This window comes from Apiospora aurea (genome assembly GCF_038362705.1).
Source record: "Apiospora aurea strain CBS 24483 chromosome Unknown utg000004l_segment0_segment0, whole genome shotgun sequence".
Taxonomy (NCBI): Eukaryota; Fungi; Ascomycota; class Sordariomycetes; order Amphisphaeriales; family Apiosporaceae; genus Apiospora; species Apiospora aurea.
Genome location: NW_027117391.1, coordinates 3,204,597 through 3,229,608, shown reverse-complemented (window position 1 = coordinate 3,229,608; position 25,012 = coordinate 3,204,597). Strand labels below are relative to the sequence as shown.

Here is a 25,012-nt window from a genome sequence, read left to right as displayed (position 1 = left end):
TAATCGAATGAAGCCCGCAGAGCATTTTTCTTAGGAAGAAGTCATCGGCATGGGATTCTTCTAGACAAATGCCACGTTGTTTATCGGGGATATGTCAATTTCCACCGGGAGGGAATCATGGTGAACCGTCTTTGATTACCAAGAGGGTGTGGTTAGAGATATGACCATTCTCATGGCGCGCCACCACGCCTCCTTTCCGAAGGGTGCTACAGCCAAGAAGATTCCAAGGCGGTGTGGAAATAGCATCATTGGCGACCGCGCCTCGAATCTACTTAGAGATGACTGGAAAAGGACGACACTGCCTTGTAGGCCTACTATCGGCCGCAGATACAGTTTGCTATTGAGTTGGGCCACACTCTTGACTGGGCACAGTAGCGTAACGCCTAGACTCCTGAAGCGTCCACACCTCTTGGAACTTCGAATGTGTCTTGGCCTTACCTCCTTCATTTGAACTAAACAGAGTTGTATCGAAATGAAGGCCCCTTTTCGATATCAGCTACAGCGGTAGCTCGCAACCAACTTGAAAACGTCCTGTCGGAGCATTTGCTTATAACGCATGGCGCCCTCCGACTATCTAGTCGATACTGAGGTTGTCCTGTTGTTCTTTCGCTTCTGTCAACATTTCCCTCCGCTTTCACTCGTTAATCCAACCGCTGCACCTGGTCGTGCATGTATATTTTCACAGCTACAGCTTTATAGCGACTATAGTCTCATTGGTTCTGCTTGGACTGGTTTTCCAACTTGGTTCCTCTTCAACATATCTTCTTCGTTTTCATACTTGCTGAACGATTAGCCATGGCACACCCGAATGGTGTTACAGCGATGGGCAATCTGCCTCATCCGCTGATGGCACCCAATTCCACTATCCCTATCATGACAGGTCTCCCAAAAGGCATGGATCCCGCACAGCTCAAGTACATGATCGGATTCGGACCCAAAGTCAACTGCACACTGGACCTGTGCCCGCTGGAGATGAGCGTGACGGGCTATCTCCCGAGTCTCCCCGTCAATATCATCTTCATCGCCCTGTACGCCTTTGCCATGGCTCTACACATCATGCTTGGGTTCCGCTGGAAGTCGTGGTTCTTCACGCTCTGCTGCGTCACTTGTACCACCAGCGCCATCGCGGGTTACATAGGGCGTATATTCATGCACTACAATCCGTTCGGGTTCTATCCGTTCCTTATACAGGGAGGTAAGTGGACCAACAAACCTTTACAATAGCCCTCGCCTGTCGTGACAATGGAATTTTGCATGACTGACCGAACGCCATATGTAGTGTTCTTGACTATCGTCCCCGTCTTCTATTGCGCAGGCATCTATGTAACATTAGCTATGGCGTAAGCGCTCCATCTTGGTTTTGCTTCCGCATGAGGCTTGTCGCTGACCATACTCCAGTATCAATAACCTCGCACCTCACCTCCAGCGCTTCAAACCCTCCCTACTTGTGTGGATCTTCCTGCCGGGCGACATGCTAGCCCTGACACTGCAGTCGGCCGGGGCAATCATCAGTGCTACGGCCGAGGTGGGCAGCGATCTGGTCCACACGGGCGAGCATATTTCGGTCATCGGGCTGGCCCTGCAGGTATTCTCCATTGCCGTCTTCGCCTGTCTGTTCACCGACTTCGCCGTGCGCTTCTTCCGCAGCCCCAAGGGCGCGCCCGAGCTCAATAGCTACGACACGCGGCTCCGCTTCTTCATGGCCATGATCCTCATTGCGCTCATCTTGACGACGGCCAGGAGCTGTTACCGAGTCGCTGAACTGTACCAGGGATATACCGGAGAACTCATGAAGGAAGAGGCGCTGTTTATCATGTTGGAAGGATGGTGAGCAACATATCCCAGTAACATTCGCATGACGTACCTCACCTACTCTTGTTTCGACTCACCTCCACTCCGTGATCGCTTGATGGATTCAGAAAACTGACATAGATATGTGTCTTCTTGTCTACAGCGCCATCGTCGTTTGTGTCTACCTGCTGACCATTGGCCACCCGGGGTACGTCTTCCGCGACGAGCAGAACCGGGCGTTCCAGTCCATGGACGACGCCGCCTTCAGCGTGAGCTCGGGGACGGTGGCCAAGGGCGTGCGGATGGAGATGCGCAAGGTGCGGGCGCGGGCCAGCCGCATCATGACGGGCGTCCGGGCCAGCCGCTTCGACGACATGGAGAGGCGCCTGCTCGAGATGGAGGCCCAGATGGTGAGCCGCCAGAACAGCAACAAGAGCTACCGGTCCCACTACGCGCCCTCGGCGTACTCGGCGTACTCGGCGTACTCCCGCTACACGGACCGCTCCCGCCCGTTCTGAGAGCGAAGGGGGCCCTGGGAGTACCCGTGTTCTGATCTTCTATCGTTCTAGACGAAGTTGATGGCGCTCTCGCTCGCCCTTTGACACGGACCATTTGCGTATATAGTCTGGTTCAGCGGTCAATTGGGAAAGAAGGGTTTGGTTTATTGGAGTTTCATAGCCGGATGGCGTTACATGCATTTATTGAGTAATGGCCTGGCAGCGAGCTTGTAAGATACCCGGGCTGTATCCTGCTCAACATTGCTGTTATCGATTTAATGAAGATATAAATAAATAAAACACAATATCGCAAGTTTCTGGAACCTCAAGGGCATGAATCATGGACATAGTTATGGTGACGCCCACGGCGAGGTGCTGTCACGATTGTCATGCCATTTTCCGGTGGAAAGCCGGCTTCAAGATCACATTACCGCTATGTCCGCGGCGGCCTGTCCCGTACCTCACTCAATGGCAGCCCCCTTTAGAACATAAGAGAGATATCAATAGCGCTGTCAGGAATAGACCCTCTCTCATGTAGTACACCAGTTCTTTCTCGCGTCGCGGCAATCAACCAGGTGTCGACAAGTCTGGCACCTCATGGCATATTCAGAGGAGAGAACAGAGCAAGCGCCACTCACACTGGTGCGCTTGAACTTGCAGTATTTAGATTCGTCTAGTTGATTGGTGAAAAGGTTAAAACGAAGTTGAGTTCGGAACCAAAGCCATCAGTTTCAGGACAACTTTACTCGACGGAAATGCTGATCTCAATCTCCTCTTCTTCCCCCCTCAATACCCCCTTTCTGGTCGGATGTCGGAGGAAATGCAAGAGTGCAACTGCCGAAGCCTTTCATTCTGTGTCCGCCACAACGAACGAAAGCGACTCACTAGACACTCGATTTGCCTATTCCCAGGTCGACAGCCGGATCAGCATGCTTATCTTGGCAGGACCGGTCGCTGGGTTTCAAGATGATGTCAGCCTACCTACCTATTCCTTTGTTTACCTACAATCACCGCCACTGGGAAGAACTACGGCCGCTGGAGTGGGAGGCTGTACAGGCGCATGCGGCAATCTGCGGCCTTGCTTGGCAGTGTCTCTCTCGCTCTCTCGCCTAAGAGACGGCCAATCTCGGCCGTTTCCCTTGTCAACAACCCTAAGAGATGACAATGCCTGGCGGGCACAATAGCCATCTCAACTTCGAGCACGAGACTAGAGATGTGCTATCACCAGGCCGGCGGGCAACTACACTAGAGCCCGCCCTTCCTCTTGGTAACACTTTGGTGCTTATTGCCCATTTCGGATGCGCACCTTGTTGACAGCACAGCCAACCCATCAAGATGGAGGGCTTGGCGCTCCCGTCGTTAGCTCGCGCCTGTCACTCTTCCGGACTACCTCAATCCCTAATGGGCTGGCTGTCATCAGTCCTGTCGCCCTCGACTCATGGCTACCGGCCGAAATTGATTTTTTCGTAACGCCTGAACGTAGATGCCAAGCATCCTGGCTCTCCACCATGCGGCCGGTATCCCGTCATGATCATCATAGGGGATAGGGGATAGGGCGACAGAGACTCCTGTCAGAATGGGTGGATATAAAGGGCCTGTCGATCACGACCGGTTTTGGGATTCAATTCTTGGATATCAACAGCCACAAAGCATCTATCAGAACCCTGCCCGCTTTCTTCTTCTATACATCACGCTCTTTAAACCCCATTTGATACCTGATCATCATGGGAAACGTAATCCTTATCACCGGCTCGACCGGTTTCGTTGGCAAGGTCGTGGTTGAGACCCTCTTCCGCTGCCGGACCAGCTTCCCTTTTGACAAGATCGTCGTGCTCGTGCGGGCCAACAAGACCAAGAGCGGGCGGGAACGGTTCCTAGATCTGGCCAAGGCATCACCGTGCTTCAGCCTGCTGCCGCCATCGTGGATCGACGATGTGCGCGTCATCGAGGGCGACATGGGCGAAGACGACTGCGGCATCGCCGACACGGACGACGCGGCGTACCTCTACGAGAACACCACCCACATCATCCACTGCGCCGCGAGCATCTCCTTCAGCGCCGCGGCCGACGTGCTGCTGCGCGAGAACGTCGGCAGCTCCCTCAACCTCCTGGCCCTGGCGCGCCGCTGCCCCAAGCTGCGGCACGCCGTGCTCACGTCGACGGCCTACGTGACGCCCTGGACCACGGCGCCGATCCACGAGCGGCTGGTGCCCCTGCCCCTGCCCGCCGCGGAGCTGTGCGAGCAGCTCCGGTCGGGCGCGCTGTCGGGCGACGCCGCCCTTGCGCTCACGGGCCACCCGAACCTCTATACCCTGACCAAGTGCCTGGCCGAGCACGTCGTGGCCGAGGCGCGCGCGGGCCTGCCCCCTGACCGTGGTGCGGCCCAGCATCGTCTCGGCGGCGTGGCAGTACCCGATGCCCGGCTGGATCGACAGCTTCGCCGCCGTCACGGGAGTCTTCACGGGCGTCTGGATGGGCGTCCTGCGCGTCGTGCGCGGCAACCTCGAGACCGTCCTCGACATCGTCCCCGTCGACAGCGTGGCCATGAGCCTGGTTTCGACCTGCCTGGCCGACGGCCCGCAGCTCGAGAAGAGCAGTGGCTCTTCCTCGGCTTCCTTCTCTTCTTCTTCTCCGTCGCAGTACCCACTCCGCATCTTCCACGCCACGACGGGCCTCCAGCACAACATCCACGCCGTCCAGGTCTACCGCATCATGACCAGCGCGCGCCTCCCCGCGCACCCGACCATGCAGCCCGACCTGCGCTACTACGGCCAAAACGCCCTCTGGCTCTCCCTCGCCGACTTCGTGCACCAGGCCGTGCCCGTCGCCCTCGGCCGCGCCTGGGCCGCCTTGTGCGGCAACGCGAAGCTCGCGCGCAGCCTGACCAAGGCCCGCCGCATGCAGCGGAGCTGCAACGCACTGTTTGCGCACTTCGGCTCGCACGCGTACGATTTTCGCTCGTCGCGCGACACCCTCGAGGCCGAGTTCGAGGCGGACGAGTACCTCGAGCGCGTCTTTCGCGGGGCGGGGAAGTTCTTGCTCAAGCTCGATGTTTCGCTGCAGACGGTCGCGATGGAGAAGCTGTATAGCGAGAGCGAGGCGGCTTCGGGGTCGGAGTCGGCTTCGAGCTCGGGCGGCAGCATCAACGGCGGCGATGATGATAGCAGCAGTGCCGACGATGACGACGGCGACTCCGAGTCTGTAGGCAGCCCTGCCTCGTCCATCATGATGGATGTTGCTGGTGCAGCGAGCGATGATGCCGCGAAGACCGGAGATGCGCCGTTGGTGGTACAAGGCGGTGGCCTCCTGCCCGAGATTGTCGTCACCGCGGCGGCCGTGGCTCTATAGAATTGGCATTATGCTTTCTAGGCGATCCGATGTTGTCTTCGGTATCGTTAGGCACCGGCGTTGATGGTTTGCCGTGATTTAGGAGAAACGGAGTTTGGTTCAGGTGTGTGGTTGAAAATGGGTACTTGCTCGCAGGCATGGGTTTTCCTCAAAGGAGCTATTCGAACGGCCATCATGTGTTACTAGAAACGTTTTTAGACCAACGGGGACAAGGCGTCATGGTGCATTTCATGGAAATTTCTTATAAAGATAAATTATTTCAACGTAGCCGTCATTCGTATTATATTCTGATGCCCTATTAACCAGCCTTCCCTACTTCGCTCCCGAGGCCTGGACTTTTACTACTCTCACAACAAACCCAAAGATCACAATGTCGCCATGAGAATGCACCATTTTGAATATTGATTTTCATTTAACTCTACTTCGAGGTGCCGCCAGCTAATGCAGGACTTAGGGCATCGTTCAGTCATCAAGGAACCGCTGCAGTTCCCCCTTTTCCCCCTCACTATCGTCCTCGTCGTCATCACCACCCTCCTCTTCTCCCCCATCATCCGTTTCGTATTCCTCGCCGGATTCCTCCTCCTCCTCGTCTTCCTCTTCCTCTTCGCCGGACTCCTCCTCCTCTTCTTCCTCACTCTCGCCTTCATCCTCGGCCAACCAATCGTCCAGCGTCTTGGCGCCGGACCCGTTGCTCTTGCCCGCGCCGGCGGCTTCCATGCCCCTGAAAGATGAAGAAGGAGAAGTTTCGGCCAGCCGCTGGGACGCTGGTATAGAGCCGCGGGACAGCCCCTCGCCGTACTCGGGCCGACCGCCTTCCTGCGCTCCCCGCAGCTTCGGGTCAGGCTCTCGGCCCTCCTCAACCCAGGCAGGCAGGGGCTCGTAGCCGCGCAGACCGTGAACGCCGCCTCCGCCGGCCAGGACCAGGGCCGAAGACCCCAGCAGCAAACCCTTGCGCGTCTCCGACGGGCTGAGGGCTTGGGGTGCGGGCTTGGGCGCTAGCAGCATCAAAGTCGCGAGCTGCGGCACCTCGAGGAGCGCCTTGTAGAGGCGTGTGCGGTCGCGCAGGTCGTACGAGGTGTCGTAGCGCACGAGCAGCAACACATAGTTCCACAGCCTAGCGATGGGGTGGTCTTCCGATGGCATTTGAACAGCAGGCGCAGGAGACTGGGGCCTGTCTTCATCATCGCCATTCTCTTCCGATGCCGATTTCTCCTGCTGCTTTTGCTGCTGTTCCTGCTGCAGCTTCTCGGCTTCGCGATTGATGTGATGCAGATAGACCTTGGCGGCCAGCAGGACAATCTGCCGTTTCGCGATCTCGGACTCGTCAGTGAACTCCCTCAGTAGGATCCGCAGGACATCTGCGGCGATGTTGTCCTCGCCGTTGAGGCCGGCGAACTCGCCGACCAGCCAGATAATGGTCGCGCGCGCCTGCGGGTCCGTGGCGGAATCCAGGTTCTTGGCCAACCGCACCACGGTGCCCATGTGGGCCTCGGGGTCCTGCTGGATGAGATGCCGTATGACGGTCAACGATTCCGCGGCCAATGTGCCGTCCAGGCTTGTTATTTGGCCCAAGAGAAGACGCATGCACCGCGGCGCCGTGGCGGGATCGGTCTGCGCGCATCGGCCGATGGCTCGTACCGCCTCGCGGACGAGGGCCTTATTCGTGCCGCGCGAGAAATGCTCGAGCTCGTTGAGGATGAGGCTTTTGGTGTGGAGGGGCGAGTGAGGGAAGATGAGGGTGAGGATCTCCAGCTTGAGCTCCCACACGGGCGCGCTATCAGTGGCGCGAACAAGGAAATGCGAGGCATATTTGACGAAGGAAGGCGGATGCACCAGACAGACGGACACGATGTTGTAGAGGGCCACCTGCTCGATGTCCTGCGCCGAACGCATCAATGCGACCAGCGGACCGACTGCCATCTTGGTGTATTCTGGGGTGCCGATGTTGGCATAGCATCGTGCGACAGCCAGCACGACTCCCGAGTTGCGACTCTGCAAGAGGGGCTTGATGGTGTTCAGGAGCAAGGTCAGATCGGGATCTAGAACCACGCTTTCTTCGCTGCCCCCAGGAGCGGCTGTTCTCCAGTCGCCATAGAAGCCTTCAAGATCGCCCGATGTGTCTTGGGTCTTGGCGCTCCGCGTCCGCCTCGGGAAACACTTGCGGGCGTAGACGGTCATCAGACGGAGCATAGCCAGCTGACTCCACTCGTCCATATCGACGACCTTCTTGACCAGACTGCGGTAGTGTTTGTGGATCAGGTCGAGGCGCTCCGGGCAGATCTCGAGGAAGGCGGAGACGGCGGCGCCGGCGACGAAGTACTGCTTGTCGCCGAGCAGACCTGACAGGTACTCGAGCAGCTGGGGCAGGCAAGCGGGCTCGAGGCGGTAGCACTTGGGTATGGCGAGCGCGGCGGCGCGGCGGACGAGGGGGCTCATATCACCGGCGCCCTTCTTGATGGCCAGCGAGACGATCTGGGAGATGACGGGGACGCGGATGCCGGACATGGTGCGGAGGGCGAGGGCGCGGACCTGGGGGTTGCCGTCGGACAGGGACTTCTGGATGGTGTTGATGGACAACAAGGCCAGGTCGGGCTCCTGCTCGGCGTGGTGGATGAGGTAGATGTAGACGAGCTTCTTGATCTCGAGGTTGGGCGAGGCCACGTTCTTGACCACGGAGGAGAAGAAGGGCAGGGTGCGCTGGCCGCGGTACATCATGGCGGTGACGCGGCGCAGGCCGTCCTGGATCTCGCGCTCATTGCGGCTGTCGAGGAGCTTCTTGAGGTGGGCGGTCGGGAGCGACTTGGTCGCGGTGCGGGTGCTGCTTCGGGCGGCCTGGGCGGCGTCTAGGGTGAGCTCGCGTGCTGTGCGGTTGTCGATCGTCCATGATTAGCTTCAAGCTCTTGGCGATGGGGTGAGAAAGAGAGGGTAGAGAGCGGGAGCCATTTGCTTACCACTCTCGAGCAGAGTCGAGATGCGCGATATGGACTCCATGGCGAACAAAAGTAAAAAGCCGGCTGGGACGCACAGTCAGCTCCCTTGCTGCTGTTTGTCGTGTGCCGGAATAGGAGGACTATACTGCCGGGGCAAATGTGGTATGTCTGTAGGAAATAATAATGAATGTGACGTACGTAATCGAGAGAGGACCCCGGCCGCCGGAAGCTGCTGCTGCGACTGCTGCTGAATCGTTGGCGGGGCTTTGCTTTTGTGTGCGACGGTCGAGCTCTCGCTTAGCGGGACCTTGGCGGGACGGACCGGGCGCCTGCACGAACCTTACAGTAGGCAGGAAGGACCCTTGTGCCGTAGATGATACCTGCAAATGCCAATGCAAATGCCATCACCACAACGCCATGCAATGGATCTGCAATTGAAGATTTATTGGTCATATCTCACTTCTTCAGTGGAGACCATTGCCCAGCCTCGTATTTACAAAAACATGCATCTACAATAGCACGTATCGTTACTGCCTATTATCCATGCAGCCCGCCAACGTACTGGTCCTCTCCCCAGCATTGCCATCGGAGCTGCTCACTTACATCCTGGACCACCATGTCTACCCGACAACGCTCATCATCTGCTCTTCGCGGGCCGCGTTTCTAGAAGCACTCGTCCATGAGACGACACAGCACGGACAACCCATACCAGACAGCCGAAACACGTTGGGAGAAGAAGCCAATCTCGATAACCACGACAACCCAATACCAGGAGGACATCAAGCACCACCACCACAACAGGTACCGCCACGGCCGCCGCCGCCGCCAGACTCAAACATCAGACTCCTATCCTCCCCACTCTATCAGCTCTCCATCTCGCGGCACATCAGGACCATCTACACGCCGACGGTAACGCACCTGCGGTCCTACCTATCCATCTTCTCACCCACCTCATCTTCCTCCAACCCTATCCCGCCACCCCCATCCTCCTTCCGCTCCCCCACCGCGCGCAGGCCGCCCCACCTGATCCTCTACGGCCTCGTGGCCCTGCACCGGGACACGAGCGAGTGGAGCGCGCAGGGCCTGGGCACCACGTGCGCGGCCGTGGCCGAGACGGGCCGGCGGCTCGGCTGGCGCGTCGAGGTGGCCGATCCGCCTGGGCCCTCGCCCTACCAAAGTCCCCGTGACCATGATCTCACTTTAGGCGATGAAACTCATGAGGACGGGAGAAGCAGGAAGACGCTAAGGGGTGAGGAAGCTTTGCAAAAGCTCCTGGGGGAGAAAGTACCCATACTCAGCGGAGGCGTACCACTCAGGCCGGGACTGTTCGATGCCGACGAGGGAGGTGGTTGGTCCGGAAGAGCGGTTGAGGTCGGAAGGGTTCTGAGTCGATGGTGTGACTTTGTTAAGGGGGAGTGGGATGAAGAACTTCAAGATCAAGGGGTTTAGTTCACATTCTTAGTGGCAAGTGCCACAGTTCTTGACATGAGGCGCCCTGAGCCATAGCATGTTGGCATAGCATATGATATCACGTTCGTTATTGGTCTCGTGTATGGTCATGTATTTCGTACAGGCTCATACGACTGTCTGCACCCCTCAAACACCTGACGCCCATAATCCAAATACTCCAGGGGTATCCTTTCATCAATCGTAACATTATCGTAAACAAACTCCAGAGACCACTCAGATAGCCTGCTCCATCTCTGTGATGTACAGCTTGATATGCGACTCCATCTTGAGATACTCGTCATAGGCGTTACGAACCTCGTTCTCGATGTTTTCCTTGAGGTCCATCATCTAAAATTGTCGGGTTAGCATTTTAAGCACTCGGTTTCTGGGATGGGCTGGATTAGTTACCTTCTTCTCCGTCTGCTCGATGCGCACACGCCGTCTCTCCATTTCAGTGCCCTTGGCCGACCGCTCCTCGGTCAGCTTCTTGTGTAGCGCTCGCAGTTCCTCCATCTTCTCCTTGGCCTCGTGTGCCTTTTCCCGGCTTTGGTCGCGCAGCTTCTCTGTCCTCTCGTTCCATTTCGACAGCTGGCGCTGGAGGAGGGACTCTGTGCGCTCGACCTCCTTAACGTTGTTACCGCGTTCGGAAAGTGCATCCCGTTGCTTGGAATTTCGCGCATTTTCCTCCTCTTCCTTGGACAGCTCCGTAGATACCTCGTCCAGCAACTTGATGCAAGAAGCCACATCGGCCGCGACCACGGTGAAGGAATCCGTTGATGTCTGCAACGCGCGGGCCCTGCGGTCCAAAGCGTCGATATGGCCCTTGTCGGAGTTGAGCGTGTTGTTAAGCTCCGTGAGACTGGTCTGCAGAGCGGTGGGACTTTGCAGGGTGTATGGCCGCAGCTTTGCGCTCTCTTGCTTCAGGTGCAGCTTGTCGGCTGTCTTCTGTTCCAGCCTCTGCGCCAGCTCGCCCTTCCTCGCCTTCGCCTCTTCCAGCCTCGCCGCAACCTTCTCTTGGTTTCGTCGCAGATCCAGCAAGGTCTTCTTCAGCTCCTCATTCCTGGCCGTCTTTTCGCGCGCCTGCGCCTCCAATGCCCTGCGGTTCTGCTTCATGTCGGCCAGCCGGACCTCCATCTCCTGGTTCGACTCGTAGAGGGCTTCGATGCGAGCCTTGGTGGTCTCGGCCTTGTTGAAGTGCTGGTCGATGACGTTGGTCTGGCTCTCGCGGAAGCGCACAAAGTTGATGAGGTAGCTGAAGATCTTGACCAGGCGGTCGTGGGTGGGCTTGTAGAGGTCCGTGAAGCTGAAGTCGGTGACGCCGCACTCCAGCAGCAGCCGACGGAGGGAGACGTAGAAGCCCATCAGGTTGCGCGTGTCGGGCGGGACGACGTCCGGGTAGTCGCCGCAGATGTCCTCGGCGGCGGCGCGCATGGCCGGCTCGACCGACTCGCGCGTCGCGTTGAGGAGCAGCTCGGCGAACCACTCGAATATCATCTGCACCTGGACCGCGTTGGGCTTGTTCAGGTCGGCCACGGTGAAAGGGATTCCGATGTCTGTTATGCATCCGACAATCTCTTTGTCGGGCAGGCGCATGAAGGCATCTGCCTCCTCTTCCTTCTTGCGCGTCGTACGCGATGTGGTCTGCGACGGCGGTATGATTGACATACGCGGATTGAACGACATGATGGCGGTGTTGCGTTGAGTGCTGGTCCTGTTTGTCGTATTCCCCTCACGCTCTCTAGTTTGGTCTATGAAAAGACCCGGTTCCAATCGCAATGATCCGTGTAAGCGTATCGTGTATCAATTGATGTCTTGAAGAAGGCAATGTGTTGTATGGGCGTTTATAGAGTCACATGCCAGATTTCGTTTCAATGTTTCCTTAACCAAAAATGACTTTGACACCACTTTACCTTCTTCTGGTAAACATCGGGAAGTCGCGTTGCCCTTGGCGACAAGTGGCTGCCAATTGAGCTGCCCACCAGCTGCCGGCATGCCTCCTCCCAGCTGGCGGACAAACTCCAAAACAGACCGGAATTTTCCAGTTGCAAGGACAGGGTCTGCAGAAGATAAGTATCCACGGGTGTCAAAATGTGTCCAACTTGCAGCAAATTCGGGCCTAATAATAACAATGATATCGTCCAGACCATGGTTCTCATGGAATATGGAATTTGAATTTCTCAACTTCAATTTCGAGTGACCCATTACCCACACCCGCCTCCCAGACGTTGTCCAGCCAAGGTATCTGTTGGTTGCTTATTCTACAGCACGCACAGACCGGAGAACCTCTTTCCTGCGTCTCAGACTAGGTAGACTCGTCCGCACAGCTGGACAGTTTCTTGGTAGTGATAAATTTGATTCGGTCCAGTTGCCGGACTCTCCATCCTACCTGCATAGGTCTAATGCAACAAAAAGCAACGATAAGCAGCAGATGACGGGACAGTTCGTCCAGTAAACAGCGTTTCACTTAGACCTGGGGTTGAAAAGAACCAACAAGCACCACACAGACGGGACCAGAGGAATAGCAGCTCCGCGTGGCGAATGATCATCACAGACAGAGTCCGCCATACAATATAGCTTGAGACCGGACTTGCCAGCCTATGGGACCGGGCATCCGGCAGGGTGAGGCCGGAAGAGGCCCGTGGGATCTTTCAGATCTAGTCCACACACGTTGGGCTTTGGCCCGAGCTGATGGGCCATTTAAATCTCCGTTTCAGGGTCCTTAGGAGGGTTGGAGGGGTGGCCCAGGCCGTTAACGCTTCATGCTATAGCTTAAGCTCCCAGCTCCAACACAGCTCTAAAAAGTTGCCCTACGAAACAAATATATGGCCGATCCACCCATAAGCCGTGCCAGCGAGTCAAGCTGCTGGTTGCTGAGGGAGCATGGAGCCGGATTGCTGGCGAAACAGTCCGGCTTTTACGATGCCTGCCGTTAAGACATGGGCAAACAATAGCCGACCAGAAAACCAGTTGCTACTACTATTTCTCTTCGTTTCCATTTTGGCGTATCACTTGGAAAGTGTACTGTCCGCGCATACCAGAAATACTGTCACTTGGTGTGTTCGTAAACATGCCCAGATACCGCCTAGAGCTGAAGTTGGCAAATGAGGCTCATTTCTGGTTGGACCAATTGGTTTTTTTTTCGCAGCGAGAAAGATGGCCGCCGCCCATTACTCAGGTCTCTGGACTCCCAAGCCTAGCAAGGCACCGGATCTTTAGCCATGGATCTTGTACATCATTGAATGCGCCCCAGAAACAATCCTTCGAATGTTCGACCTGCGCATCACCAATCGAATTACGGGGCGCTGATAGTGGCAGAAAAACGAAGGGTAATCATCTGGAAAGTAAAAAGACGTAATGTAATCACACGCACCGGTGCCACGGCACCTCCTTCAAACGGTATATCCAATCAGCAGCGATACTCGCCCGTTGTCCATCCTTCTGATGTTCTAGCTAAGGCGAATCACAGAGCGGCGTCGATTTTTGATACGTCCCATGTCTAGGTGGCAGATATCCGGACGTACCGGTGGTAGAAGGATCAACGTTTGAAGACGATGTGACTTGCCCTCGAGCTTGCGTGCAGCCGAGTTCCAACGATATTGGAACATCCCCGGTTCGTCGGTACCACTACAGGGTTCCGAGGAGACTTCTACATAGTTCATGATCTGCATACTGTATCTAATTAAGACAGACCACTTATCACCATCGCCTCTGAGGATCTTACTGGCTCCGTGGTCAAGGAAAAATGCGTGTCGCGCATCTGCGCACTACGTGTCAGTCTGACAGGCACAACGGCATGCTTTAACAGCGGTGCATACAATTGAATCCCCGCATCAGACCCCACGGCACGAGGCCGATGGTGCCCCCTTGGAACGTCCAGGCCTGCACTCCTGTCGTCTCAGGGGAGAGAATCCGAGAGTCGTCGTTATGACACTGCCGAGATCGAGCTTCGATGAGCGACAATGATCACGTAACAGTAGATCGCGTGTGCGGCCCGTTGAGATTCTTGGAATCTACAAAAAAACCTTACCTTGCTGCTTGCCCTGCACGGTACCCAAGTGAATGGCGTGCGCGGTGACGCTGGGCGTAACCCAGCAGGACACGCGAGATCCACCGTGACGCCGATTGGGAAGGAGGCCTAGCCCTCGGGGCCCTGGCATGGGCGAATGCCAATCACTGCCTCTCTCGACACACAAACCCGTTGCTGATCGGCCACAACCCCGAAACGACGCATCTGGACCGCCCGGGGGCCAAGCCAGTTTTCTAGTTTTTCTTTGTTACCTTACTCGACCATGACATAACGCGCCCAGGCATATCCAGTGCAGAAGGAACCCGACATCGCAAATGACGGCGCTTAGGGGGCCCGACATCGACGATGGCATCAAGTTTATACCCTCATATTTGGCTCGAGCGGCGGTGGGTTATATAGATTGGTAGAGTAGGTACCTACTTACGTGGTAGGTCATATGCAGCTTTGCGAGACAATCTGAGAAGGGGGAAATTGACTGCCGTGCCTGCGAAAACAGGAGCTGCCGTGAGCAATGGGCTTGCGGAAGAGGTAGTCGCAGGCGGTAGGGCGCTCGCCACGTTTTCGCCAAACGTCCAAATGCGAGCAACCCCGATCTAGATGGAGTATGTGAAATGAGATATGTGCCTTTCCGGCCTACCCTGCGATTTCCCGTAGCCGAATTGGAAGTTTTGTTGTTTTTCCTTTCAGCAGAGACCGATTCTGTCATGCGTGTTGTGACCCCAGATGTGGCTGTCTCTAATACGTACTTTTCAGCAAGTGAGATTGTTATCGGCGGGATAGCCGCATAATAGCCTCAAAAGCAATGGGAAAACGATGCGTCAAAGCACAGTTGGTCCTCAGATTACTAAAAGCAACCAGCGGGTTAGGTTAGCTGATCAGGCTTGGCTGGAATATGCTATGTATAATAATAACCTGGACGGCCACTGCGAGTCCTAGGGTTTCTGACTTGAGGAACCTCCCCAAACTTCGTGGCGGTGGCACTGGCCGGGGCCTTGCAACGGCAGGCCGCCGAAGGGGCTCGGGGGAACTTGTCGCGCGACGTATCCCAGTCTGCCAAAGACATCGTCCTCCAGACTTCGGTCAAAACTAATTGGCTATGTTGAAGCGTGAACTTTTGGATAATGGCATCACATCATAGTAGGAAGCAAAAAATGAGCCAGCCGCGTTGCCAGCAGACTGGTGGGTGCTATCGAGGACGCGGCATTACAGCGTACAGCACAGTAATGCGGCCTATTTGTCGCTCGCTCGCTCTCGTTCTCTCTCTGTCACAAACGACAGGGCACTAAGTGACCACCTAACCACGCCCCTCAACCCTGGCCGCTTAGCCGATTCTGAATACGATCTGCATCAAGAGGTTTGTCGTCCAGGGGTCTGTCACTGGTACATATGTACGAAAGGCAGATGGGGGGGGGACTGTCGACTGACTGGTGCGTGCAGGGGTTGTAACTTGTGCTGCGGGAAAATTCAGGTACCGCTACCTCTCTCCCTGCTGCATACCTCCATCAGTTGGCATCACCGACACATTCTCCGAGGCCGTCAGGGTGTACTGTATGTATGTAACAGCAAGAGCGCGAGTGAGATGCCTGTCGTTCGTTACCTACCCAGCATCCGAGATATTTTTCGATGTGGTTGCGTAACAGGGATGGGCCGATTGTGTGGCCACAACAACAGCAGGTCCGCCGAATATGTCGCAGGAGGAGCTCGGAATAGGAAACCTGCTCCAAGCAGATCAATTGAATTCGAGTCACGGTGAGCTAGCGCCTGCGTGCCAGTGGACGACTGCGATACACATACACAAGGGTAAGGTTCAGAATAGGGTATCGCGAGCGCGACCAGCGGCCAGCTCAGCTTGGAGCTTCTCTACTGTAGGTCTGGGAATTTTGGGTTGTTACATCGCACTACGACTGTTCTTCCATCTTAACCTGGGGCCAACACGTAACACGCTGTACGAATGTTTTTTGCCTCTTATGCCCGCTGGGGTGTACTATTACTAAGTGTGTATGTATTAGTATTCACAGCTCCGGAAGCTGTTAGGAGCAGAGACAGCATTGGCCATCCAGCCATCGGCCCTCAATCGATGGAAGTTTGAGGTACTTTGCGTTTTAGCGGTACTTGTCCAGTAGCAGAAACGAGATTTCCCAACGCCCCCACCACGATTGGTGATTGGCACCGTCCAGTCTCTGTGCGGCCCAGGTGCCCTGTAGGTACCGGTGCGTACGTGGTAGGAGGCCGAAATAACGACCCCCTTGTCAAGTACCGAGCACGAGCCAGATCTTTAAATAACGCGCATTATTTTAACATAACGTGAGCATAACAACCCTGTCACTACACGGTGGATTCGCATTTACTTACCCATCATACTATGTAACACGCCCGCTAGAACGTGAGAGCAGGGAACAGGTGGGTTGTTTGGCTCTGGTACCTGCTTCCCGATTTTATGGTTTGTACCGATACATTGACCGAAGTCAATCATCAATTCAATCCCAATATTGAATTGATGGATGGACATGGGGGAGAAAAAGCAGAACAAGAAGCGGGATGGGAAGAATGGGACAGCCAGCCCTTAGCCCCCTCTCTCCTTACCACTACAGGGCACTCAGCACTCAGAGCTGACTTCAAAGTGAATGTACTTGCTTCCTTTCCTCTTGTGGTAGGGTCTTGGACGTGGACGGACAGCAGGGGAGCAAGAAGAAGCAGTGTGTGGTATTTCTTCTTCGCTGTGCCTTGGGGGAATTCTAAAATAAGTCAAGAGTAGCAGCCATTCTCTGTTGGCCACGCCACTGCCACCCAGGAGTGAACGGATGGTATCGCCATAGAACAAGCATCCCTCTCCCCTTGCCCATCGCCCATCGCCCACAGCCGGGGCAACACCCATTCGCCATCTTACCACTGCTACCACCACCACCCGTCCTGATCACATATCACCCCTCCGCCTCCCCTGGTCTGCCCCGTTCGCAGTTCATCAGTTCCTGTTCCTGTTTTTCATGCTCCTCTCTTTTAGCAGTCGAGGACCCCCCCCGGAACCAAGGACCTTTTTGCTGTCTCGACCTTCCCTCCCCTATGATAGACTGTACCATCCCCCACCCACCCGGCATTGAGCGAAGAATTGAGTGAAACCTAGTCATTCCAGAACGCACGCAAATCGCGATTGCCAACCTACCGCGCTGGATTCCGCATCAAATACTAGACAAGACGACACACACAGCGCGACGGGGAGCATTGCCATGCAAATACGCCAATTTGCAGCAATCTGTTAAAGTTCGCTATTTTCCTGGCCGACGTAAAGCCCGGGCGTTTCAATACGGTCGATCCGTATCTGCTGCTCTCACTTGTCATCCCTCTCTAGCAACAACAGACGGCCTTTTGCTCTCTCGCCTTGGCTCGTTCAACCACTTTCCAGGTCCTGTTCGACAGTTGCGCAAACACGACCGCCCCAATGCTGTGCAACTGCATATCCATTGCGTAAGGTAACCCGTTTCTCGAGGCTCTTTCGTTTTCGACAACTGCAGTAGCAACAGCAGCAGCAGCAGCAGCGACCTTCCAAAGCAAGTCAACCGACGCCAATCAATCACTGTGTGGTCGGCCGGCACCTATAGGTCGAATCGACGACAATTCTGCTTTTCTGGATTGACTTTCCCGACCCCACGACCTCGTAAATGGCGATAATGTTAATACCTACAGCACCCGCTAAAAGCATCACGCACAACAACCAACACCCTTGTAGGGCAACGACCTTGCATTGCTAGACGCCGCCTCCTGCGACACACCTGCATAAAAAAGCTGCACATCAACGCAGGGCATAATGGCCATCTGGCCATTCCGCCGCAAAGGGTCGCGCAAACGACCCCCGGGCAATGGGCGGCAGACGGTCGATGCACCAGGCCTTCTCCGAGCAGCAACCGAACCCGCCACCTCGCCAGTTCCCGTCGATGCAGCGACACCTTCACTGGATGTCGCCGGTCGCAGAGCTAGCAAGCGGCAACGTCAGCAACGGGGCGATCTGCCTGACCAACACCAGTGGCGGGGCCGCACCTATAGTTTTTCGCCGGGCCGTCGGGACTCAATTCGTGTCGCGCGGACTCGCCCAAGCCAGCACGACCCAGTCCCACCCGTGCCCGCTATTCCAAAATCCGCCACGACACTTAGCGACCATGATATTTACAGGGAACAGGGCCCATCCAACCACACCACCGGCCACCCTTATGATTCACAGAACCCTGAAATGGATATCAGGGACCGAGTTCCCACCCTCCACCACAACGACTCCCGCAGTAAACGCAGCGCCCAACATCTTCCACGCCACAAATCCAGCAAACGAAGGAAAGAAGATCATGACCGCGAAGCTGAGGTAAAGGCCATGAGCCACTTGCAACCAACGCCTGTTCGCCCTGCTACCGACAGCTGGACTTCGGGTAGACCGATGAAGAGGGAAAGCAAGCGAGCCCGTACGGGGCCCGCTCGTCCCTGGGACCAGCGAGACTCCGATATTTCTCTGCCCGGGCCAGAGTCGATCAACTCGGCCATGTCGACCGACTCGGACCAGATCGCCTGGAAGCTCTCCTCCCTCGATGCACTGGCACCCCGCCCGACGCTACGATACTCATCCAACCCTCTCTATGGCGCCTCGTCAGGTTCGGGCCCGTTTCGGACCGGGTCACAGAAGAGGAAGCTGGCCGAAAGGGGCCCGATACCCGAGTCGACCTTGAAAGCCCACAAACGAGTCGACGACCTTGCAGATGACCTCGGTGCCTCCGATCTTCGCGAACTTATGGAGAGGGACAAGAGGAGGAGGGAACGGAAAACCCAGCGAGATCGAGAAAGAGTCGAAAAACGGCTAGCAAGGAAATCGGAACGACAACGGGCAGAAGAAGCAGAAGCCGCGAGAAACGGCACACCCCCTCCTCAAAACCTAGAAAGGGGCGTCTTGGGGCGTGATACTATGGGTCTTGGCATTGATACCACATCTGCCGTGGTCACCTCGTCAAGACATCGGCGGTCGAATGACTCTCCTAGCAAACAGGAAAGGGAGCCAGCCCGACCGGCCGAGGAACCACAGGCCAAGCGACGCGCACCTAGCCCCTTGGAAAACTTCCATAGGGTTGACAGCATTCCTCTATCCCCCCGCGGTTGCGGCGGCGCCACAATCCAAGCAACCGGAACCCGCGAATGAGCCGGAAATCCGAAAGTCACGATCGCCCAGCCCTAGACTCATGGGTCTCATCCGACCCAAGAAACAACGTTCAGCATCTCCCAAAGAGGCCCAAGAGAAACCTGAGAGCGCCGATAAGGCGTCGACGCCATCATCTATGCGAATTGCCTCAAGATCCGAAGAGTCCGAATCCGGAGGACAGGCCTCGGATGGAGGTTCATCCTCAAAGCCTTGGTCTTTCTTCAAATGGGGAAGACGCAACAAGCGTGATTCTGGGCCTTCATCATTCTCCAACACATCTCGGGACTCCATGTCAACTCACCAACCTCCTCAGCCCATGAACTATATGCCACGACAGCTGAGCTCCAAGGTCCCCAAGCGAACAATGTCACGTTTCCGTGAGGATCTTCCCGAGCTACCGCTATCTCCCCCGGACTCCCGCGTCGCTTCTCCTGACGCCGAAGGCGTGCTTACAGAGCCCTTGCCCGTAATTCCCGACGACGTCGTGATGCGTTACGATACGCCCACATCCGGCCATCGTGCAACGCCCCTCTCGATGCACAGAGAAGAAACCATGACATCACCACCTCCCCAGTCTATGTCTTTGGCATCTATAGATTCGGAAGGCTCCTGGCTGTCCGGTGGGCGAATGGGTAACCGCAAGCGTGCCTCATCCGGCGTGCAGGCATCCTTGACAAGCTACCCCGTCGGCTCTCCATCACGCAATTCCGAAGAACACGAAATCGATCAACACTCGATTGCTGACGACGAGTTTCTGAAGACTGTGGTTGATGATAAGCTCCGCCGCAAGTCCACCGGCGAGGCTCTGCCAAGTAGTGACGACGAGGACGATTTGGATCAGTCGCCCAAGTGGGGAAACGTTAAGCACACCCCGACTGTGATGCACCATCGCGACACCATGCGAAGTCGAGAAGGGCTCCTCCAAACATACGAAGACGACGAGAAGCATGTCGGTGTTGAGCAGCCTAGCGATGACGAGTATATGTCCGAGGGCGAGAACCCGGGTATCCCTCAACGAGCCACGAGTGTCAAGGTTGGCGACCACCTGCGCAACTTCAGTCGTGGTAGCGCCAAGCTGCTAGAGATCTCTCCCCGTCCCTCCGCCGAGACGCGGAGGAGTATCCACGAGCCTTTCACTCAATGAGGTAAACAGGGCTTCGAGTCGGTTCAACCAGCACCACAAGACGCCGAGGCTAACGGTAGCGATTTATCCCAGCAGACAGCAGCAAGAAAACACAACCAAACCCAACGTGACGCCCTATCATGAAAGGGGGTCTCTACGCACTCATTTTGATTTCCTTACTTCTGTCACCAACACCAACTTCATTCGCTCTTTCACAAACTTTCCTTTTCTGTTTCATACCAAGAAAAACCCACAAAAAAGTTGAAAAGTTGCTGCTGTCAATCGCTGGGATCACCATTGCCAAAACGCCAAGCTAGAGGCTGGTTTTACATTGAAATTGCTTGGGACCAGAGCACGAAGCTCACCATCTGCCTGGTTTGGCGACATTCGTCTCCTGGGCAGGGTCGACTTACACACCCTATCGTGAGCCGACGCAAATCGAGTCAGACTTGATCATTGCACCCATCTTCTTGGCGTCACCCGAGCCGGGTGACGCCGACTTTTCTTTTCTGGCATCTGGAATGATGCGCTAATAACAATAGAGATACTCTCTGGCAGGGCTTGGACGGTCGGTCGGTCAAACAAAAACGGGTCGTCGCGGCCGGGTCTATTCTTTGGAGGCCTGCTTGACGCAATGGGAATTAACGGCTGGGGAACAATTGTGCTTTTTGTAGGAGATACCATCTTGTGTTCTGTCATACTGGTTTTGGTTTTGATTTTCTTCTCTTTATTTTATTTCCCCTCGGCAGGGGGGAAACGGCGAACTCGGTTCATTTTATACCCCCAACCAGACAGACCACGGTCACTTTCCAAGAAGTGCCTGTGCCTCCGCTCATGTGCGCAACCGGGGTTGTGGAGCACATGACGATCATGTGTGTACAATTTGGTACAGTCCAAATAAGAGAAAGTATATTTATCTACGTATCCGTCCTCTGTGGTGTTCATAATGATACTCAAACGTCTTTCAAGAGTGGTAGGATGTCCATGGCCCAGCGCTCTTTCTCTTGACTGCATCGTGGCTTCCAGGAACTTCTCCGCCTCCGCATATCTTCTCTGGATTTGAAACACAATTGATAGATTTAGATTAGCAACGACCATCGTGGAACCCTCGATACGCAGCAGCGTTCCTGCCTGTTCCATCTACAGCCGATGCGTCTGCTCCGTCTCCCCGTGCCTTCTTCCCTGTCGCCTGAACGCTTTTGCCGGGTTATTCCTACTGTGGGTTGATTTGGGATGCTCCGGGCCCGGTAGCCTTTCCGATCGCCTCACTATGCCATGCAGCATTGATGGGCTCTGCGTCAGCATAGTTCCCCGGTCTAGCGAGCGCGACAGACATCTGAAATGCATGATTGTGAGTAGTTCGGGGTCTTCTCCGCCGGCCATTCTCTTCCCTCTCAGCTCCAATGATGATCGGCCAAAGCCGCCCCCGCCTTGGTACAGTACTCCAGCGAATAATAACCTTATGCAATAGTGAATACGATCATTTCGTACGCTCTGGGTCTGCACAATCCCCTGGCATTTCCATCATTGATTCTGCATGCACAGGGTGTCTTATCCAGAGCTGTTTATTTCGGTGTTCTGGGGGGGATGGTTTGCGGTTCGACCGACAATTAGGCTCTGGTTACTGGTTCTCTCTGACCTCCCTGCTCCTTGATCCAGTTCCTCATGGCTACCGGCAATTGAGTCGGATTCTAGTTCAATGGAATCCTTCGCAGTCTTGTGCGATACCAAGTCCGATGCATCATCCCTATGAATGATTCTGAGCTGATCGAGACACAGGGTCTCATCATATAAAACGTGTAGGATGGAAATTGCTCGAGTCCTCCGACTTCCCGTATCGTCGGCGTATATACATCGCTTCACTGAAGATTGTCCATAGTTGGACCAGGTCCTACAAGACAAGCATGGTTCAGGCCCCTGATCTATTTTGATGTTATGGAGGGGGTGGAGGAATCACCAGTGAGGAGCGGATGCCTGGATGGCCATGGACAACATCATCAATCACGTTTTCATCTTTCTGGTATGCTTGAGATTGTGACCCCCATCACTGAAACCTACCTAAAGAATTAGAAGCTTCACACCGAGGTCATGCCAACGTAGTTAGCCCCCTAATGGGAAATATGGGCAACAATGTGTGAGCCGCAATTCATAACATCATCTCAGGTATATACCCAGAAAGCCCAAATCCAGACTTACAGAGAAAGAACAATTGCCTCTCAAAAGCGTCATCGGCTACTGCAGCCAGGGCCATAATTAAGGTTGGGATCTCGAGCAGTCTCATTGCCTTCGCCGACACTTATATGCCTCCCAACTCACTCAAATCAAACTCCCCAGCGTCCTTCTCAAGCCCTTGTACCATCTGGCTTGAATAGCGTCGCTAGCCGCATCATCATCACCCTGTCCCCCTACCTTATGGCCATCGAGCCTCATCTCTGCCTGTTCCGTCTCGGCCGAGACGAGGACATGGGCCTGGAGCGTGAGCAACGAGCCAGGGGCTGTCGGGACCTCCATGCCGATAGCACGTCGACAAGCCAGGACCATCGCGGCGCGGGCCTGCGTATCACCAATGGCCTCAACGATTTCCTGGGTGTCGACGGTGACGGACCAAAGACCTTCATTCTCTTCGTTCTTATTTTTCTCGCTGCCGGCGACGATGATCTCGCACTTCAAGCGCAGACGTTTCTTTATGTCGTCGAAAAACGGCGGGTCCGAGAAGGAACGACCGTTTTCCAGCCACCAGAGGTGGGCCACGGGTTGGCACGCGCACTTCTTCGGGTCGTGGTGGAAGAAGGGGGGACCGGCGTCGGACGTGCCTCTCGGCAGGTTGAAGTGGAAGGAGCAGCCTGTGTCTGGGTTGCGGCCGATGGCGATGGTGCCATCGGATTCGATGTCGGTCATGACGGCCGCGGTGTAGTCGGTCGGGTCCATCATGAGTGGTAACATTATGATGCTGTCGTTTTTGTGAGTGACTGTTGTACTCTACTGGGCTTTGTCGAGTCAGCAACCAAGGGGAAAGGCGAGCAGCAACATGACTTTGTAGCGGCGGATGCCTTAAATCACAAGAGATATTGAGCGACCTGAGACTATTTCAAGGCAGACACAATGACGAAGGGGGTGCCTCAGCATATTTTGGCCACCATTGGCCTCAGAGCTGAGCTAGATACTTGTCTAGGTAGCCTCCTCTCTACGTCGGATCAATGCTGCTAGGTCAAGTTGCATTCTCGTACCAGATCCTAGGCTTGAGGCTCCGCAACATTACCAGACAGTCACATCAAACTTGCCACTGGCCTTGGGCTGCTCCAAGGCCCATCTGATGCCACCATGCATCACAGTAGCCCAGTGAGCAGAGGCCTTCAGCTTATCGCCCACTGAGTGGAAGCCATGAGGCAGCCCCTTGAAAACGTGAATATTTGTCGGAACGCTGTTAAGCACAATAGAATTAGCACATGCTCGAGACTCAGAGGGAAATGGCTTGGGAATGGTACTCACTCGGCCTCGGTCAACAGCTTGGCAAACAGCAGCCCCTCGTCCCGTAAGGGATCCAGCCCGCAAACCCCAAACGTGGTCGGCGGCAGCCCCCGCGCCTGCTCGACCGTCGCATTGCCCGGGTTGAGGTTCGTATCGTCCTCCTGCGGGTCCTTGACCCGCAACAGCTCGCAAAAGAGCCGCCCCCGCGCCGCGGGCAGCAGCGGCGCGAACTCGTTCTCGACGTACGACGAGACGGCGCCCTCGCGCAGCCGGCGCAGCTGCGGCCCGTAGCAGTCCGGGTGCACGACGGGCGGGATCATGAGGACCTGGCCCGCCAGGGGCGGCAGGCCCGCGAGCCGCGCGGTCCGGCCCCGGTTCATCTCCATGGTCAGCGACGCCGTGAGCCAGGCGCCGGCCGAGATGCCGCCCATGAGGACCCGGGCGGGGTCGCGGCCCAGGTCCGCGATGTGCTGGTGGGTCCACAGGAAGGCGTCCTGGACGTCGTGCCAGGCCGTCGGGTACGTCCACTGGGGCGTGTGCCGGTAGTTCAGGCTGAGCACGAGGGCGCCCGTGTCCAGGGCGATGCGGGAGCAGGTGGCGTCTTCGGCGTCGATGGTGCCCAGGAGGAAGCCGCCGCCGTGCAGGTGCAGGTAGGTCGGTCGCTTCTGGTCGCCTGACGCGGCTTCGGCGGCCGACAGGTAGGTGCGGGCTTCCAGCGAGTAGCCGTCGCGCGCCGGGATGGTCAGGTCCTGGATCTTGACCTCGTCCGCGAGCGCGACCATGGCGTCCTTGGCCCGCTTGGAGCGCATCTCGTTCGTCAGCTTCTGGATCTCGAGGACGGGCAGGCCGGTAGGGAGAGCGGGGACGTCGGCTTCCACCGCCAGCCAGTCCTCGCTAGGACCCCCGTAGATGGAATAGTCCGCCATGGTGTTTGGAGAAGGGGAGCCGTGTGGTTATGTCGACGGTGTCAGGCCCGATCAAAGTACTGTAAGTGGTTGAGCAATCAATGGCAGGCAAACCTTCGGCTGCAAGTGTCCAGCATGCAGCTGATGGATGGGGCACGCTGTTTGATCGATGGAGTCGAACTAGAGTTGCATCCAATCGGCTCCGTAGGCTCCGCTTGAATCTAGCCGAGGCAAAACCCGCCAACATCGGGGCAGAGCATCGGCTGCCTTTGGTCGCATGCATGTTGGTTCGGACCTTTGTCTG

General features: G+C 56.0%; 9 protein-coding genes across 9 annotated transcripts; 5 read left to right on the top strand and 4 right to left on the bottom strand.

The window, feature by feature from the left end:
- Positions 1–873: 873 nt before the first annotated feature.
- PG986_005796 (uncharacterized protein) lies at positions 874–2,309 on the top strand (the record flags this gene model as incomplete). Its single annotated transcript, XM_066842018.1, has 4 exons — positions 874–1,195; positions 1,280–1,340; positions 1,399–1,827; positions 1,955–2,309. 4 exons carry the CDS (start codon positions 874–876, stop codon positions 2,307–2,309), a joined length of 1,167 nt encoding a protein of 388 aa, XP_066701880.1.
- Positions 2,310–4,012: 1,703 nt separating this feature from the next.
- On the top strand, positions 4,013–5,636 carry PG986_005795 (uncharacterized protein; the record flags this gene model as incomplete). The annotated part of the gene is made up of 2 exons (XM_066842017.1): positions 4,013–4,927; positions 4,968–5,636. The coding sequence occupies 2 exons, from the start codon at positions 4,013–4,015 to the stop codon at positions 5,634–5,636; spliced, it is 1,584 nt and encodes a 527-aa protein (XP_066701879.1).
- A 462-nt stretch (positions 5,637–6,098) lies between these two features.
- PG986_005794 (uncharacterized protein) lies at positions 6,099–8,627 on the bottom strand (the record flags this gene model as incomplete). The annotated part of the gene is made up of 2 exons (XM_066842016.1): positions 6,099–8,497; positions 8,588–8,627. 2 exons carry the CDS (start codon positions 8,625–8,627, stop codon positions 6,099–6,101), a joined length of 2,439 nt encoding a protein of 812 aa, XP_066701878.1.
- Positions 8,628–9,109: 482 nt separating this feature from the next.
- On the top strand, positions 9,110–10,015 carry PG986_005793 (uncharacterized protein; the record flags this gene model as incomplete). Its single annotated transcript, XM_066842015.1, has 1 exon — positions 9,110–10,015. One exon carries the CDS (start codon positions 9,110–9,112, stop codon positions 10,013–10,015), a length of 906 nt encoding a protein of 301 aa, XP_066701877.1.
- A 234-nt stretch (positions 10,016–10,249) lies between these two features.
- Positions 10,250–11,698, bottom strand: PG986_005792 (kinetochore protein nuf2; the record flags this gene model as incomplete). Its single annotated transcript, XM_066842014.1, has 2 exons — positions 10,250–10,363; positions 10,424–11,698. 2 exons carry the CDS (start codon positions 11,696–11,698, stop codon positions 10,250–10,252), a joined length of 1,389 nt encoding a protein of 462 aa, XP_066701876.1.
- A 6,146-nt stretch (positions 11,699–17,844) lies between these two features.
- Positions 17,845–19,212, top strand: PG986_005791 (uncharacterized protein; the record flags this gene model as incomplete). The annotated part of the gene is made up of 1 exon (XM_066842013.1): positions 17,845–19,212. The coding sequence occupies one exon, from the start codon at positions 17,845–17,847 to the stop codon at positions 19,210–19,212; it is 1,368 nt and encodes a 455-aa protein (XP_066701875.1).
- Positions 19,213–19,252: 40 nt separating this feature from the next.
- Positions 19,253–20,356, top strand: PG986_005790 (uncharacterized protein; the record flags this gene model as incomplete). Its single annotated transcript, XM_066842012.1, has 1 exon — positions 19,253–20,356. The coding sequence occupies one exon, from the start codon at positions 19,253–19,255 to the stop codon at positions 20,354–20,356; it is 1,104 nt and encodes a 367-aa protein (XP_066701874.1).
- Positions 20,357–22,651: 2,295 nt separating this feature from the next.
- On the bottom strand, positions 22,652–23,278 carry PG986_005789 (uncharacterized protein; the record flags this gene model as incomplete). The annotated part of the gene is made up of 1 exon (XM_066842011.1): positions 22,652–23,278. The coding sequence occupies one exon, from the start codon at positions 23,276–23,278 to the stop codon at positions 22,652–22,654; it is 627 nt and encodes a 208-aa protein (XP_066701873.1).
- Positions 23,279–23,590: 312 nt separating this feature from the next.
- On the bottom strand, positions 23,591–24,729 carry PG986_005788 (uncharacterized protein; the record flags this gene model as incomplete). Its single annotated transcript, XM_066842010.1, has 2 exons — positions 23,591–23,756; positions 23,825–24,729. The coding sequence occupies 2 exons, from the start codon at positions 24,727–24,729 to the stop codon at positions 23,591–23,593; spliced, it is 1,071 nt and encodes a 356-aa protein (XP_066701872.1).
- Between the last annotated feature and the right edge of the window lie 283 nt (positions 24,730–25,012).